The sequence below is a fragment of the Kwoniella bestiolae genome, chromosome 3 (genome assembly GCF_000512585.2).
Source record: "Kwoniella bestiolae CBS 10118 chromosome 3, complete sequence".
NCBI lineage: Eukaryota > Fungi > Basidiomycota > Tremellomycetes > Tremellales > Cryptococcaceae > Kwoniella > Kwoniella bestiolae.
Genome location: NC_089243.1, coordinates 850109 through 867553, shown reverse-complemented (window position 1 = coordinate 867553; position 17445 = coordinate 850109). Strand labels below are relative to the sequence as shown.

General features: G+C 47.4%; 3 protein-coding genes across 3 annotated transcripts; 1 reads left to right on the top strand and 2 right to left on the bottom strand.

Annotated features, from left to right (window-relative positions):
- Positions 1–2579: 2579 nt before the first annotated feature.
- I302_105000 (uncharacterized protein) lies at positions 2580–4189 on the bottom strand (the record flags this gene model as incomplete). Its single annotated transcript, XM_019195503.1, has 4 exons — positions 2580–2725; positions 2798–3415; positions 3491–3879; positions 3942–4189. 4 exons carry the CDS (start codon positions 4187–4189, stop codon positions 2580–2582), a joined length of 1401 nt encoding a protein of 466 aa, XP_019042326.1.
- Positions 4190–9927: 5738 nt separating this feature from the next.
- I302_104999 (uncharacterized protein) lies at positions 9928–11004 on the top strand (the record flags this gene model as incomplete). Its single annotated transcript, XM_019195504.1, has 1 exon — positions 9928–11004. One exon carries the CDS (start codon positions 9928–9930, stop codon positions 11002–11004), a length of 1077 nt encoding a protein of 358 aa, XP_019042327.1.
- A 325-nt stretch (positions 11005–11329) lies between these two features.
- Positions 11330–15512, bottom strand: I302_104998 (uncharacterized protein; the record flags this gene model as incomplete). The annotated part of the gene is made up of 3 exons (XM_019195505.1): positions 11330–13798; positions 13858–15259; positions 15355–15512. 3 exons carry the CDS (start codon positions 15510–15512, stop codon positions 11330–11332), a joined length of 4029 nt encoding a protein of 1342 aa, XP_019042328.1.
- Between the last annotated feature and the right edge of the window lie 1933 nt (positions 15513–17445).

The window sequence follows — 17445 nt, the reverse complement described above, 5'->3', positions numbered from 1 at the left end:
AAGTCTGAGAATAGACCGAACGAGGAGGATGTGTTGGTATTGACGAATGAACGGAGTAGCCTATGTTGTTTGTGATGTTGATGAAGTCATGATACGTCTCAAGCGAAGATCAGCGGGTGTCGCGATGTCGTTATCGTTCATGTGAGGTCAGGAGAAGAAGCGTTGTCTACTCACTTACTTGGTATACGATTCTGTCCTTCTCCCCGGCCAAGGCCATTGTGCCTCGCTTTAGCTTCATACAGCTTGTCGGTATTTCCTTGCTGGACCGTTCTTGCGTGTATTGAGAATGACAATTGGGTGCAAGAGATCACTGACAAATGAGGAGGGAGGTGAGGTAGTACAGTAGGAGGGAATGGTAGTCTTGTGTTTCACATGATACTATCCGATATACAACTGTGTGTTGAGTGTCATTAACGTCGAGGTTTATGGGTGAAAAGGTGAATATGGATCAAGAAGAGGTATGGATGGGTCTGACGATCAGATAGCAACATCAAGTAGTGGAGAAAAAGACTCTGAGCGAAAGGCACAATACAGTGTGGTGATCATCGTGGGATGTTGAATGGAACGACAGACGATGAGGACCCTCAATCTTGAGCCCAAAGCTCGTTTTCTGAGTCATATATCATCGCAGCTCAAAATGCAGATTGTGGAAGACAGCTGAGACTCCAACACCAGTACTATGTTGACAGACACGAAAATCGCTGATGACATGACTTGTATCCTCATGTTCAATGGTGTTACCACCTGCAATTACTGAATTTGGTGTGATCCACCAACAAGGAGTCCGACAGTGTCATTGATACCATATGATATCATTGGATTTCAACCTCCCTCCCTCCCCATCCCACATGCTCCAGTATTCTGCGTAACATAACCTCGCATGCACATAGCAGGTCAACAGGTGGCCAGCGTCTCAATTCTACGACCTCTCAGTATCCTCTCTCCTTCCTCAACCAGATGTTCGCCACCACATCACCCATCAACCTCTCGCCTCTTCTCCTCCATGTGAGCTAGATGATCGAGTGGAGCTGACATCCAACGGAAAAGGGGGGATCAGTCGCAAAATGCGACTACGCACTCCTGATGGGCGGTGAGACGGCAACGGGGATGACAAGCGCTACGCTACTGCAAACAGGGTTTATGGCATCAGCGATCAATCCACTCCACTCCACTCCACTATCCGTGTAGACTTAGATTCAGATTGGTAAGTCTAATTCACACACCAAGTTGAAAGGACCCCCATCCCCCCTCTCTATCTTTACGTGTGTCGTGGTGTGTCTTGATGGAGCTGAAGCGAGCACTCCACGAGGCAAGGAAGTAAGGGCGTGAGAGGAGAGGTAGGGCAGGACGATCAATCTCTGACAAAGGCGAGGCGAGTCGTAATTGGATCAGAATTTGAATTTGCAATATTTGATATCAGGTAGCATTTGATGAAGCTTATCGCCACATCTAGTTTCCAGTTGGATTGTGCCGAGTTTCTATTGTGGCGGTGCGTTGTTGTTGGGGGATACTGTAGACGAGTATGCATGTTGAACCAAACTTTATTCCATATATCCAATATGCTTACTACATTTGAGAGGTATACGGATTCCATTTTTTCGCGTTTACTTGATTTGTGCCATGCGTCAAGTCAACCTAAAGTGCCAATTAGCATGGCCAAAGCCAAAGTCATTCCCGAAAAGTAGGGTGGGGGTGAAAAATCAAAGTGGGGGAGAAGCCCAATCACCATCAAATTACTTTTTAAGCTTGAGCATTGATCACAGGTACGTACGATACACAACATGTCGGTATTGGATACGACATATACCCTGAGTAATATGACAGGGAATGACGCTGCAGCGTTCTTTCAATTAACAACGCAAAGCATCGCACTGCTCACTTGTCCTCCTTGAGTGAAGCGACAGCTCGTATGTAGTCAAGGAGAGATTGGCGGGGTGTGTAACGTACTATCGATTCACCCTGTTTCGGAATATCACATGAATGAATAGCAAGATGACACTCATCCACTCACCTTGACTCGACATCGATATCCTCCGGCGCCGTGTTGACCGTACGCGTACACCAAGACACGTTTGTAACTGACTGCTCAATTTCTTCTAGTTCTTTCCACGGTCGTTCAAAGATTTCCCGAAGATTTTCTGCAACTTATCTCTCGCATGCATTGTCGTTCAACATTGATATGAAATATGTACTAGAGCTCCGTCCAACATATTTCTTCGGATATCGTCAACTACATGAGCGGGATACACAGAATAATATCGCAAGAGATGTAGTGACTGGTTGAGGTGAGCACGTCTGCAGTACAGAACATGCAACCAGGTGCCACGAATTTCCGTTACATCAAAACACTTGATCCATCTTCATTGTTTTATTCATGCAATACAGTCGTATACATCGTTATAGATCGTTAATCATAGATAAATGACAAGTATAGATATTATGAACCATTCATAGCGATTATTTATATCACAGCTCATCGTCGTTATTCTAACTATCGAACGGATCGCAATCAACTTCACACATCAACAACTGTAAGCTGAACTCACTGATTTCATATTCTTCTTTCCTATAGACACCGTTCAATACTCCTTTTCCCGCTCTTCTTCGCCCTCGCCTTCCTCCTTAGAACCCCTAGAAGGGTATCTCACAGGACTACCGAGTCCTCCCGGCGGTCGACTTCCAGAATCCAGAGCGCTATCCATCGACAGATCCCCATCGCCTTCATCTGCAGTTTCACCATCTCCATGATCAGCATCTACCACTAGAAGCAGTAGGCTCAGATTTCATGTCAACTCACCTCTTTCCTCATCATGCGATCTCACACCACCCACTCGTCGCTGAGCCATGATACTCGACTCAGCTTGCGGAACATCCTCTCCCTCATAATCATGTTCCTCACTATCACCCAAACCCTGCTCTTCATCAGTCGCTTTCTTCCCTCTACCTCGCCTCCTGATCCTCTCGGCATAGGAGCACTGCCCGTCGATGTGCCGTCTGGAGCACTGCGCACAAGGCTTCTTCCCATCGCACTTCAACTTCCGCTGACGACAAGGGTAGCAAGATATCGATTGTCGTTTGGGTCGTTTAGCCGGAGGGTGTTCTGTGGCACAGGGATGGGAATAGTGGAAAGCTGTACCGAAATAGTCTGATGCCGGAGGAGGATGGATCTTGTGGAGCGGTGTTGTGACGGTCGGAGTAGGAATATTGGAAGAAGATTGACTAGGTCGTCGGTGAGTTCCTGGTCTTTGGAGTGATGGATCGATTCGTAAATTTTCATTCCGATATCTAGCTGGGGGTTGATAGACTTGCGGAGGAGGCTGAGGCGGTGGGACCTCGGTTGTTGATAGAGGATGGGAAGGGGGCGCTGCATGTTGATACGCTGATTTTCGAGGATCATGTATGTTTATTCGAAATGCTTGAGTCGCAGCATGGCAAATCAGCTCAACTCCCAGTCCGATGATTTTGCGAAGAACAAAAAAAGAACGCTCACAGGTATCCCTTCCTATGACTCCTACACCGCTCATCACAGCACTCATAGCATCACTGTATCCATCGTGGTACCGGGCCAGGTCGTTTGCTGTCCATCCGGAAGTTACTCGCGCAGGCGTTCGACCCGGAGTGATCCAAGCTTCTGCTTGAGGTGCATCAACTTGCGACGTAGCGGATTGATATTGGGAGCCACCTGGAGCATAGGTACCCGCTCTTGAGGCGACTTCATCGTAGTGCTGAGGGATTGAACGAGAGACTCGGTGGAGAGGTTGTGGATGTGTAGCACTTCTTTGCATCTCTTGAGGATATTGCCTTTGTTCATGACTTCCTATATAACTGGTTGGAATGTCATCGGAGGCGGTGCGACGGTACTGAGTTCGTCGCGGAGATCTATTGGTGATTGGGTTAGCAGCGATTAAGGAAGCAGTATGTGTAAAGCTGGTTTCACTTACAAAGCTTGACCAAGTGAGGTCTCTGACAAATGAGGAAAGCTTCGTTCGTGCTTCCTCGACATGTGCTCTTGAGCAGAAGGTCGAGGGGACGAAGGTCGACTTCGGTTCGGTGGGAAGGTTTGGAAGGCCTGTCGTGGGGGATGGGCGGGTCTGACAACCTCAGACGTATGGAATGAATGTCTTTGGCCAGTCAGCGTGGGTCGGATAGGAGGGCGTGGATGTGGCAAATTGTCTGCAGTCTTTGCCATCTCGGTCAATTGTCGCCGCCGTGGAGGAGATGCGCTGGTTCGACGTGTCGCCGTGACCATAGGAGTTTGACGACCTCTTAGAGCTGGGTCAAATCGAGGAGGTTCCGTCTCCGCTTGATTGAGTAAAGTCGAAAGGGAGGAAGGGAGCCTAGGCCGAGGCGATATGATCTCTCGAGGTTGTATAGACCGAGTTGGAGATCGATTGGGATTAACCATCGAAGCTTGCCTGTCCAACTGTACCGAGGGATAGTTGATCTCACCTGAAGATTGCCGTATGTGACCTTCGACTTGTTGTGGATTTGTAAGGATCGAGTACGATTGCATGCTTGGGGGACTTAAGCTCTGCCGCTCCAGTTCTGGAGAGTCTTCACTTTCGTGTTGTGACATCATACAAGATGACCTGAGGAATACAAGTGCAAATCAGCTTCTAGCTCAAACACTATATTTGCTTCTCCGACATCTTTATGCGAGGTCAACAGACTCACTTGAATCGTTCTGTAGATATAGTGATCCTTGTTGGTGGGTTTCGGAATCTGGGAGCTGAGCGATTTTATCTACCTGACCGAGGTAGAAAGCTGAGAAAGCACAAAGGTGGATCAGCTTTGGATGGGTGTGATGCGGGAGAACAGAGGAGATCTGCAGATTCTGGTCCTGGCATCAGGAAACGTCCTTTGATTTAGGAAAGGGTGTAAGACGTCCAGCCGGATGGCGAACAGAAGGCAGTCGGAGAAGACTACTGAGAGAAGGCTCACCTGTGATATGGCAAGAGTTTAACTTAGCCGTACCGGGTGAAGGGTTGATGGGCGTAGTTGATCTTGTCGTGACTGTGACTGGGGGAAGAAGGCGAGGTGGAGGAGCAGAGTACAAAAGAGATGATAATCAGCATCGAGCTGTGTTTTCTAAGATGGTTCAAGGGTAGAAGAAGAAAGTGACAGAATGAATATACAAAATAGTATTGGATGGGTCAACGAAGAGATGAAGGGTTGATCTATCAGCTAAGTATATGTATATATAGTCGTGAGGAAAGACGAAATGAAATGATTTGTGGCTGAAATGGAAACGATATAATATGATATGTTATGATATATGAAGTGGTAAAAGTAAATAGGTCCAAGCACTGGTTGTGTCAAGTTGTGTTGACGTAAACCCCCTTTCAATCATTCATCATTCCACTACTGACCATCATACCTGATCCATCTGCTTTTGCTTTGATGCATCATGCATCAACTCCGATTCCAACTCGATGTTGCTTTCATTCTCGTCTTGTTCCCAAGGGTGTGAAAACGGACTGATCGTACTTACCTCATGTAGGATCTCGGCTCACCTTAGACCGCTTTTAAAGTTTTTTTTCTTTCCAAGGCGTTTTGATTGTTGGTTGTTGATTGTTGATGGTTGTTGATCGTTATTTGGTCTGTTTCCTCGTATTGATTGACGAGGTCCTTGATCTGATCCAGTCGGGTATACGGAATCAAATTGGAAAGGTCGTATCTATGATGGATTCGATTGTCCTCGACGTAGTATTCGGGGCGTCCGGTGGCGAGGGCAAGCGATTGTTTTGAAGGAAAGAACCAGGACGAAGAACCTTGCGCCGATGCAGTACAGTAGGAGATCAGGGAAAGATGAATCTGTATAAAGGTATCTAGGATCGGCTAAAGTGTCTGGTGGTGGTCCAAAGTGCCTTTATCGGGTATTCTGGAATACTACTGTATGTATAGAGAGGTAGGTGTGTAATGGTGCGCAGTTATGGTATGTATGGGTATATGCTGGAATAGGAACGATGAAAGGTGAAGAAAGAAATGTGAAAGGGAAATTATCTTGAATTCGCCTCTTTCCTAGCTCCCTTATATAAGTTTCTGGTTCTGGATTTGGAAGGCTTTCGCTGTATCCTAAAGATATCACTCGCTGCCTACTCCAAGATTGAGTAATCGGTCCAACGTGCTTCTGTAGATTGATTAATTCGGTCGACTACGCCACTCCATAACCTATCCAATAATGTATGATGATAAGCCCAAACCCCCTTTGGCCGATGACATGCAGATCAATCTTTAGTCTTCGTAAGCTATGCTTTAACCGAGTTTCACGCGAAAATGCTGACGTCTTTTTGTCTTTCTTTGTCCTTGTAGAAAGGAAGCTTGTTTTTTAGGTAGTAACTTGAATCCCCTTGTTTTGTTTGTATCGCTTTTGACGCTTTGTGTATTGATGGTTGATGGTAACGAAGAAAAGTGTTATAGCTCCGAAGCTAAATGGGAGGGCGGGGCGTCATAAAGGAATACGATAGACAAGGCAAGGTAGAAACTCGAAGGAAAGGTATATCTCCATCAAGTTGGAATGACGTCTTGTCTCCTCCTCGTACCTCGGTTCTCCGCGGGCATGGACGTCCAAACCTAATCAGGTTATGATCTGTATCTAGAAGGAGCAGGGAGGGCAGGTAGTCGTCAACCTCCCTTTACTGTTTTGGTATATGTTTAGATCGTTGCTTGTAACAAGTTATGTTGGTATGATATGAGTGATTTCGTAAGACCTATTTGCGTCATAGATGAAAGCGTTGGAGAGGAAGACATAAGTTAGGTCGGAATGGAATGTCGATCTTTCAGAAAGAGTGAGACGGGGGAATCCTTGATTGTATTTTAAGCATAAAGGACCATGTTTAGTTTCAAGGTGGAATACCAGAGATCTACCGAAAGAAAGCACAGTCTTAATCTGAAAAGCTATGATCCATTCCCAATCACCATCACCATCAAATTGAGGGATTTATCATCTACCCATCCAACAAAACAGCTCGGTTGACTCAACTTGACTGTACAGTAGCGGTGTTGATGGTTTTTTTCGGTCTAGTCCAGGCTCTAGCTTATATACAACATCGATCTGTGTGATTGTCTTGAAGTGGGTGTTGAAGCGTTGAAAGAGTCACAAGAATGCAATTGTGCTTTTCCGATGCGCTCGGAACGTGGCGTCCGTGGGTCTCACATAGAATGATATGAAAGATGGTCTGATCTGTGCAAAGGCTTGCCCGTCTCTTCGTTTATAGAAAGCACATCGGTTGCAATTCTCATAAAGGTACATGGTATGATGAACAGGCCTAGGCGTAGGCTTAGGGCAGGTACAGCCGTGTTGTTTCGGAAGTTGGCTCCTTCCACTTGATCCTTATCGTAATTTTATTCTGATGTGCATGTGGGATCATCATCAATCCACTTGACTCGGTGATACCACTCTGAAACGGAACTAAAAGTGGGGGGGTGGGATGAACCGACCAGGGCTGACTCCCATTAATTCGGGAATGTTCTACAGAAAAGTGGGGGAGAAGTCAACCTCTGGATCCTCGAGTCCCCGTCAATTATATCCGACTCGAGCGACTTGTTGACTTCGATGAACTGGAAGAACGAGGGCAAGAAGAAGCCAAGTCTCGCTTCTTCGATCCGTATTGATCCTTGACCTCACTCTGAACGATTCAACAACGATGTCCGAGTTGGTCCTTCAATCACTGACTGTACTTTACTTTGATGATCAATCTGCCCAGGGGGGTCAATGCGCTCGATTTGATTTTGATATGATTTGATGCGATAGACCGCTAAGGGAATGTTTAACCCTTGGACCTGAAGCTATCTACAGGATAATTCAGGGGAAAGAGGTCCATCCATGTCCATCGTTCCATGATCCGTTGTGAGTGATCGAACATACACGTTGATCCGCCCGTCTGACGTCAACGACTCCTTTCCGTCATACTCATCCGCATTTCGTCTATGAGAGCATAAAGGTAACTTGCATATACGATGTATGATGTGTGCCCTCGTTCTCACGCAGCGCAGCTTGAAGTAGCCATCGTATGCTTGTCGCTGAACTTCGCTGTCATTCCATACCATGATATCTTCAGTAGAGCATTGTCATTTCATCAATATACACCGCATTGACCACAGTCAGCTGAAAGCGATCTGTGCAAAGCCAAGTGAAAGCTCCGCGGCAATTGAATTGGCAATCGGGGGAATTGGCATTGGCGGAAAGCCACAAAAGGCACATCAGTGGCTGATCCTGATACTATATATGCATTCATTCATAGCACTATTATGAATACCATGAAATTGGAAACAACGAGAACCCAAGGGAATGGTAATATTAATGCGTTCGTGACTAGCTCAGGAAGTATGGCAGGTATGCGAGAGATGATCAACCTGAATCAACTATGGTGAGGTTCAATCAGACGGCTCGTTCTCAGCAATTCTTATGAGTAAATGCATAACTGATGTCTTCTGAAGACATTGATGATCAATGCAATCTGCACATCATACAAAAAGAGAAGAACAGTTTGATCGCCTTGAGATTGAAGATAGTCTGATTAAGGTTTTAATTTGAGCTTGATTTCGCCCATCACCCAATATGGCAGTACAGTATGTCCTCTATTTCGTCATCGTCCGTTGATGAGCCGATCTATGGGTTGATGGAGACTGGTGGACGAGCCGTGCAGTCGAATCAGCATACACAGGGAGGCGACAAGATCATAAAGGAGAAGCACGGGATTGCGGACAAGAGCTCATTTGTGGCGGTTGGACTGTGCTGCTTCACACAATAAATACTGTACTGTACTGCAGTATAGCGATAAGTGTGAACGGCTCACTGGTAGGTGAGTTGGCCTGCGCAGTTACTATCATCCCGCACGCGTCAGGAAGAGAAAGGAGTTGTCATGACATGAGTACCTAAGAAGGGCGGAAAGGCGCTTCAGAGAGGTGAGTGGCCATGAAACATAGCCAAGCCAAGTCCCGGACATCCTTCAAACGACGATACTCTTCCTCGCCACTCGCTGGTCATTAGACCTCTCGCGACTGAACAGTCGACACAACACCTGTTCTTGCTCGTCTGAGGTCTTGCTGATGGCCAAAATGGAGTAGCCCATTAAAGAGCCACTAGTTATCCTTTGTTTCAAGGCTTCCGCGCTTGTACGACCACTCTACCCAAGACTCTTACCGCCATCTTCCTTCCGTCCGAATGAACACTCATAGATTGATAGACTAAGAGACAGCACTGGACTATGGGGATGTAGTACGCCGGATGATGGGACGTTGACGGCCCGAAGGGAGTACAGTAGTATGTTGGAAGGTTCACAACACCGTGAGTTGTCTTTCACGTCTGACCGGATTATCTTCTCCATAAGACTTATTACCCCTTCAGATTGATTCCCCTTCCTCAACTCTCTACAGTATCTTCTGGCCCCACATCTATCAATGGATGATCTACCTCTTGCAACATGGATGTGGCAAAGCTCACAGCCAGATTTAAAGCCCGTTCATTCTTCCCCTTCCCTGTTCCTTGATTGCTCGCCCGCTGAAGTTCAATGGAGACAGGCATCATCCCACCTGTATCACACTAGCTCTACTGGACCAGAAATGACCGACAGCCCCTCAGACAGCCGCTTGCCAAGCCTGTCGATACACCCTGTAAGATCCCCAGAGCTCAAAGTATCAACGACTCGGTCCACGTTCTCCCAGGATCTACTTTTGCCTTGTCTATCATTACAGTATATATACTTAACCTACCTCTCAGTCCTTTCATATCGCTCCAGTAGGATCTTCACGCATCATCCTTTGATCGTAGAAATGACAAATGCAGACATAACTTGGAATAGCACCCTTTGGTCGTGGATGAGGCTTCAACGGATGGTAAGTGAACCTCAAATCAACCTCTACCTCAATATCCGTCCCTTCTCCAAAAGTGGCTAGCTCAAACTGGTTCGACGCCCACTACTAACGATGACAAAGCTAGACCTCAATCAACCGTACATCCCCACCGACCTCTTCCCCAAAATCGTCTCACACGTCCGATATCGTCATACCCTCCTATCTCTCCAAAAGACGTGCAAGGCATTCTTCCCCCTCGCCACTACGATCCTATATCAGCACGTCCGCCTGCCAGACGCAATTAAATTCAACTGGTTTCTCAGGACGATCCACCGACACGTTGAAGACCAAGACCAAGGTTCTTTGGAGGCGTACGCGAAATATCGAGTGGGGATATACAGATCCTCGGTCAGAGAAGTATCCCTGGACCTCATCCCTTCAGTCATCTTACTTCCCAATTTGCCACCCTCCCCTCCCGCTGACACGAACAACCACGGGGTGTATCTCCCCCATTGCCATACTCTGAGGTTGACCAAAAACGCTAGCTCGAACACCGAATCGGTCATACCCAGGACCAAAGACTCGATAGCGCTCTCGATCGATCCCTTCACACAGCTGGTCAATCCCGAGAAGATAGAGCTGCACAAGCCCAGGATGGAGGAGCGCCAAGCAACCGAAGATTGGGTTCTACTATTCACCGAGCTATGTACAGCCTGGACGAAGGTGCGACGCATCGATATATACGGTGGTAATCTGAGGGGTATGAAAACTTTATCAGAATCGGAAGATGTGGAACATCATTTCCATATCACACCGACTGGTAGACAGGGGTATGGGACGGTTCCTGGGTTCTTGGAGGTATATCCCAGGGATGGTGTTGGAAGGGAGGAAGATCAAGCTCAGGTGGAAATGCAACATTGGATAAAGATTCGTAGATCCGCTGAAGAGATTTATAAACTTATCAAACCTCCCTTCTCACACGGTTCTTCTCCAAATCAAGCTTCGCGTTCTCGGTGGACTATACATCTACCTTACAGATTCGGTAGTGAGACGATCAAGTGGGATCAAATTGACGATATGGAAAGTATGGTGATTGGATTGGTGGGCATTAGGATACCAGAGAGGTACGATGAGGTCGTGGAGGATCTTATGGTCGATGGGAAGCAGAGGCAGAGATTAACGAGGATCAGATGGCGAATCGAAGGGTGATACTGATTTTAGTACTGTACTGTAGATGCTGTATAGTATCAGGTTTGAGTCGTCTTGGACATGGATCGGCTTGACCTCTGTTATTGTTGTCAGTGGCGATTGTTGTATCAGAATATCTATGCATTGATTGTTGCGTTTCGTAACCTATGAGAAAGATAGAAAATATAACCTCGTATACTATGAAAGGAAAATGGAATCTGCCAGGTATTATTGATCTCAAATGAAATGAAATGAAAAGATATATGATATGGATTGAACTGAACAGTGAAGAAAATATACAACATAATACTACCAGGCCCGAGATAGTGTAATCAACTTATCAGCCTCACAACGCACTCAAACCCATCACACCCGTACACCCCGCCCAGAGAATATCCAGCAATTCCCTACCCTTCTCGCTCAACCCTGTTCCTCGCCATTCCTCATACCCCGTCGGTCCCCACGCCGATTCACCTATACATAAACCCAATCTATCCAACCCCTCCAAGACGAATTCCACACCCTGTGATCTGGAGTGACACACCGCTATGACCGTAGGCATGGATTTACCAGTTTTGGACACTTGGACTGTCTTGGCGTCGTCTGAGAAAGGTGAGATCTCATTGATGGGGTCCTCAACCTTGGGATCTAATGCCGTGGAACTTGACGAGGCAAATACGTTCTGGTTCTTATCGAAAGGAGATGTTTTAACACCATTTGCAATTTGATCTTGATTTGAAACAGGTGTAGATTCATTCTCCGATTTCAGATCTTGAACATCGATGACTCTAGCTACCACTCTGAAGGATCGGAATGGTAGAGGTGGTAACGACAATTCACCGTTCATTCTGGAAGCGTTCATAGCCTGGCCTTTGATGGTGATAGGCGACGAACCAAGTTGGGGTGCGATGGCATGACCGTGTGGAGTGTTCGAGTCCCTCTTCATCGAGTTGTTCTCTTTACTTGCTCTTCTCCTTAGTAGCTTTTGGAATTTTGGTAATGATCCGACAGGAGCTGAACCAGGGGTGGTGCCAGGAGTGAAAGCTGACGATTGGGATGAAGAGGAAGGCTGGTCCGAGGCTGGTATGGAGGCTTTGGAAGATGCCGTAGAGGGTCTTTGTTGATCGTACTCGTCATGTTCAGCGTTGAAGGGTACATACCAAACTAGCAGAGCCTGTTTTGACCCCTCAAGGAAGAATGGGTGTGAAGTGGGTTGCTGGGTATTGGTCAAAGGTGGTCGAGTGGACGACATCTCTTCCAAAGGAATGATCATAGCCACCGCCTCGGCAGGTACACCGTTCCATGCTTTTCCTTCTCTCAATTTCGGTAGATGAGTTTCAGACATGAGAACATCTTCCCCGCTCGTAGTGGATGAAGCGGCCTTTCGAGGTTGTTCACCAGACGACCAAGGTCCACTGTCGCTCGAGCTAGTTGCACTGTGACTTGAAGCGGTCTGGGTGGAAGTGGAAGTCATCCTAGACCGATTCTCAGGTGGAGGTTGATGGTGAAGTTGGCCTTTATAAGGTAAACCGTCAGGTCCCTTTGTACTTCCGCTAAACCATGAATTGTGAGGATTGTGACTCGACTGACCAGCCCAGGAATTTGCTTGAGCCCTTTCTCGCTCCCTCTCTTCTCGTTGCACCTTCTTCTCATCTGAAGAAGACGATCCTCCACCTAGTCCAGAATGCTTCAACGCTCTTTTGAACACTCCGCCAAGGGATTTATCCTTCTTGGCATCGTAATCACCTTCTTTGCTTCTGACTCTGTTCAATCCTTTGGATTTTTGTTTGTCCTCTTTGCTGGATACAGATCCTCTTTGTTGCTGGTGCTGTTCTTCTTCCGCAGTATGTTTCTTCTTCTTGGTCACAAGCGCAGCCATCGTACTCAATGGGGTACTTTGTGACAGAGCAGGAGTCATCGTCATGGTTGAGGCTTCGCTATCCATCCTATCCTTTCGTTCCGTCACGGGGGAAGAGGTATATGAACTCGAGGAATGGAGCGTCGCGTTCGATCTACCGGTTGCAGAGCTTTGTGGTTGCTGAGGTCGCATGAGAAGGCTTGTATTTAAGTGGGGGAGTTTGACACCACCTTGGTCCCGATGAACATTCTTTCCAGCCAAGGTATAACGTTCGCCACCGAGATGAGACCCAGCAGGGGATACAGCAGCGCTGCGTTCAGAGTTGAGGCTGGAAACCGATTTCACCTCCTCAAGTTCGTATTCTCTGTTACCTAATCGATAAACTCGCCAAGAACGCCCAGTTACAGTCGATTTCACTTCACCGTTGGGGAATAGTTCGTATTTACCTGCTCCAGTAGATTCCCATTCAGCCTTGGGACCCTGTCCCGAGGAAGTGTCGAGGGGATCTCGGGGTGATAGGGAACCAGGGTGATGAGCCGCACAAGCTCTGAATGTCCACTCTCCTCTTCTCCCTCCGTATTCGTCGTCGAATTCGCCTACGAACTTGGCAAAGGTATCTTCGTCATCACCACCCAGCTTGAGAACAGGCGTATGGGGGTAATCGGGCGAGCTGGTAGTGCGTAGTATATCGACTGGAGTATTCTTCTTCTTCGCTTGGCCACCTAATTGGGCTTGAGAACCAGCGAGGATGAAATCGATGTCGAACTCTGACACGTCGACTGGAGCGGGTGGATGGAGAGAGGGTGGAAGTGGATGCGGCAAAGGATCGGATTGCAAGTTGCGAGATTGCAATAAATGATTCGCTCGATGCAGCGCCAGGGTAGAAGGTAGGAGGCGAGGGCCAGGATCAGATAACGGTAGCAAGGGGGGTAGAGGTCTTAATGGCCCGTTCGAATTCTGAGAAGAATGATCGTAAGCTATGATCTGACGATATATAATGACAAAACAAGACTCACTTGTCCTTCCTCGCTGAGATCACGCAACTCGTCTTCATCCTCATCTTCCTCCATTCGTTCATCCACATCATCATCCTCCTCTTCTGTGGTCATATTCGTAGTCGTGTTGATACCGACCGAAGGAGAATCTTTCTTGTGTTCCATAGCAGAACGCCTAGATGGGGTTCTACCTAGTCCACCACCAGGGATAGCAATCGGTAGACTACCACGACGCTGGGCTAGATCGCCTTCTCCTAATATTCCATTGGAAGGGAACAAGCTTGAAGGAACAGGCGGGGCAGAACTCGGTGCCGTTTCACTATCACTTGATTGTTTCGCCATTCCCATTCTTTCCCACAACAGCAAACTCTGTCTTCGAAGTCCACCAGCAGCAGCAGGGGTACCAGGAGGACCTTGACCGCCTTGAGCACCGATACTTAATCTTTCTCTGGCTCTCTTCCCATCATCTCCATACGTCGCAGCCAAGAAAGCTCTTCTTTGTCGTTCGGCCTCGGCTTCTTCGGCCTGCTCAAATACGTCCATCTCGTCTCTCTTCCTGATCGAAGCTCTTCTACCGCTGTTGGGTGACAGATCCACCGCTCGAAGTGCAGCTGTTGCAGGGGAAGTACCACTTCCACCTCCGCTTCCACTTCCACTTGCATGACCGCTGACTGAACCGAACTTGAACCCTTCGTTGGGTAATTGAACTTCTTCGAAACCATTTTCGCCCACACTCCCTCTTGGAGGAGGTAAGACGGGATTCCAAGTTCTGTGCCCTGGTCCTGCCCATCCACCATATCCCAGATGAGGTAGACTTCCTCTTCGCACATACATATCTGAAGGGGCACCAGAGAATGGTGATGGTGTGGACGAATCAGGTGCGATGGACTCTGTTCCCAGTGCTCGATGTCGAGAGCGGACAGAAGGTGTGCTGTTGCTGCCGTTGCTACCATCGCTGCTTACTGGTCTTGATGACTTCCCACTGATATGCGTGCGAGTTGGCGAGGGAGCAGCGAGGGTCGGACCTGAGGGGGTGAGGGAAGATCGTCGACGTCCGGGGTTCCAGTCAGGGGGATAGAACGAATGGACAGGTTGCTGAGGTGGTCGGGATTGCGTAAGGGTGGATGTCGTACTAGCTGCGGAACCACGTCGTTGACCAAGCAAAGAACCTCCTCCCGCAATGAACGGGGCATTCTCAGCGTTGGGCCACGGTTGCTGAAATCCTACACTGCGAGAGGTGATGGGCTGAGAACCATTGCCATCGCGATTGACATGGGGTGGAACAGGGGATATAAGGTTTAAGCCTAAGGGAGTTAGAGAGCCGCGTCGAGGATGGTGGGTATGTATGAATTGCGAGGGATGGGTCACGGCGATCACTGACGGAGTAGGAGGAGCGGATGAAGGCGACTTGGGAGGCGATGGTCTGCATATATGAATGGATAGAATAGGTCAGTGTCCATGCCTCGATGGTGCAGAATGTGAAGAAAGAGAGAGAGATTAGGATAAAAATCAACGTACGTCGTTCCTCCAGTTGGCTTTCGAGGTAATGCACCTTCCGAGCTGGGTCCAGCTACAGCATTGGGTCCCATTTTATTCATCCACGTCGAGGAGCGAGGGATAGGTATGGATGATGGAGGGAAAGTAGGATTGTTATCGACTGACCGGGTCGAGCCCATTGTCAGAATGAATAATTGAGTTCCGTTCGATTGTTTCCTTTTCTGCGAAATCTACTTTGAACAGTTGGGTAGTGACAGCCCCACACTCTCGTGTTGTCGATGAGGTAGACGGAGCGAATGACACGCCTGGCACTTGGGTATACTGTTTCGTTGTTATCCAGAAGTCATCTATCTTTGTGTGTTCTGGGTTTGAAAATCTTCACGACTGATATTTATCTTGCACACTGAAAGTGATTTTGCGGATAAACAGATTTCTTGACGTGACCCCTGCTACAAGAGTGCTAATGGATGTATGTGCGGTATTGAGAGATGGATGAGTTGTGTCCAATTGGTCGTTTGACTTGAGGATTATGACGAGTACGAGGTATATTGTATATTGAATCCCTTTGCTAAGTCTGAGTCTGCGCTTTGTTTTGTGCTGTTCTTCTTCCTTTTCCCATCTGTGTTCATGCAGTTGGTGAGTGTAGGTGGGTTCCAACAGAAATGTCTCCTCGTGTGATTGCGATGATATGAATGTATATGGTAAGATATGGTGTGGTTTGTGGTATGGATGATGATTTCACGATCAAAGAAGGGGTTGATCTGTATGGTGGGAGGTTGTATGAGTTGTATGGTGGTACTATGGTTGTATGGTAGAGTATGATGGTATGGTGGTGGTGTGTATGTACTACCTGGCACTAGCGTACTAATGGCAACTGTAAAATACGCTAGTCGACTATTTTGATTCAGGGTAACAATACAATACACATAACATCCAACGGGGAATATCAGAGGGATCAAATCAAAATCAAGTAAATCACATGGAAGGGGGATCAGAGGGAAAAAAGTGGCAGTGGGGGGAGGGGGGTATACACTCTAATCTACCACTGTATACACCGTACCTGGTTAAATCTACTACTAGCACAAGCGCAACTACTGCTAATTGATCGTGTCGCATTCATCCCTGAGATCACCTTTTTACCAGGTTTATAAATACCCAACTTGCTCAACAAGTCATAACCTGACTCTGGTGCGGACAACTCACAACTTGCAAGCATTTCTAATGCAAGTGCTTGTACTGTATAGTAACTGCAAGCTACAGGGTGGGGGGAAGGGTCGATGGGACAGCACGAATTAATAAAGTTTGTATTCCCGGTCAACGTGTCTCTGTTTCCCCCGGAAGCTAAGCTATGGACGATCATCAACATGGAGGTCTCGTCGCTCCCTTCTCTCATACCAGGAGGTCGGCAATTGCGATACAACATCAAGACCACTTCCTTTCGCATGGTGGTGGTGGTGAGCCCAGAGGCGCAAACAACAAGACACACTTTCCAATGAGATGGACGGTGAGTTAGTTGAAAGGTGCAAACAGGACAAAGAGTGATTTACGGTAGATCTCTCGTTTTCGGTAATTTAGAATTTAAAGTTTATTTCTCCATATCTTACTTGGAATGGTAATTATCGAAAACTGGTCTAACCGGAATAGGGATCATCAAGTGAAATTCACATGCGCGTTCATATTATCAAAAGGTACAGCACAAAGCACAAGCACAAGCACCAGTACAGCACATCATCCGCAATTCAAGGCAAGCGCACACAAACACAGGCAGTCACCTTACCAGTCTTTTCGGTATGCGATTAGATTCCCGTAGATCGTTCGCCAAGTCTTCCCAAGCGTTTTGTTTTGCTCTGTTTCCCAGTGCTGGGCAAGAACGCAATCATGGTAATGAAGATGCTACGAGCATCCAATCGGAGTGGTTTGTACATTTGTTGCTTATGCACTCCAATGAGCGATTTCCTTTCCTACCAAACTCAATTGGATCGCACTCCCACCTGAAACAAGTGACATCATGTTAATCAGCCCTCCGTGGAGTGGAGTCTTTGGCCTCTTTCTCACCCTCGGGTGACTCGACCCACAAACATCCTTGAAGTCTAACTATATCTCACACAGTAC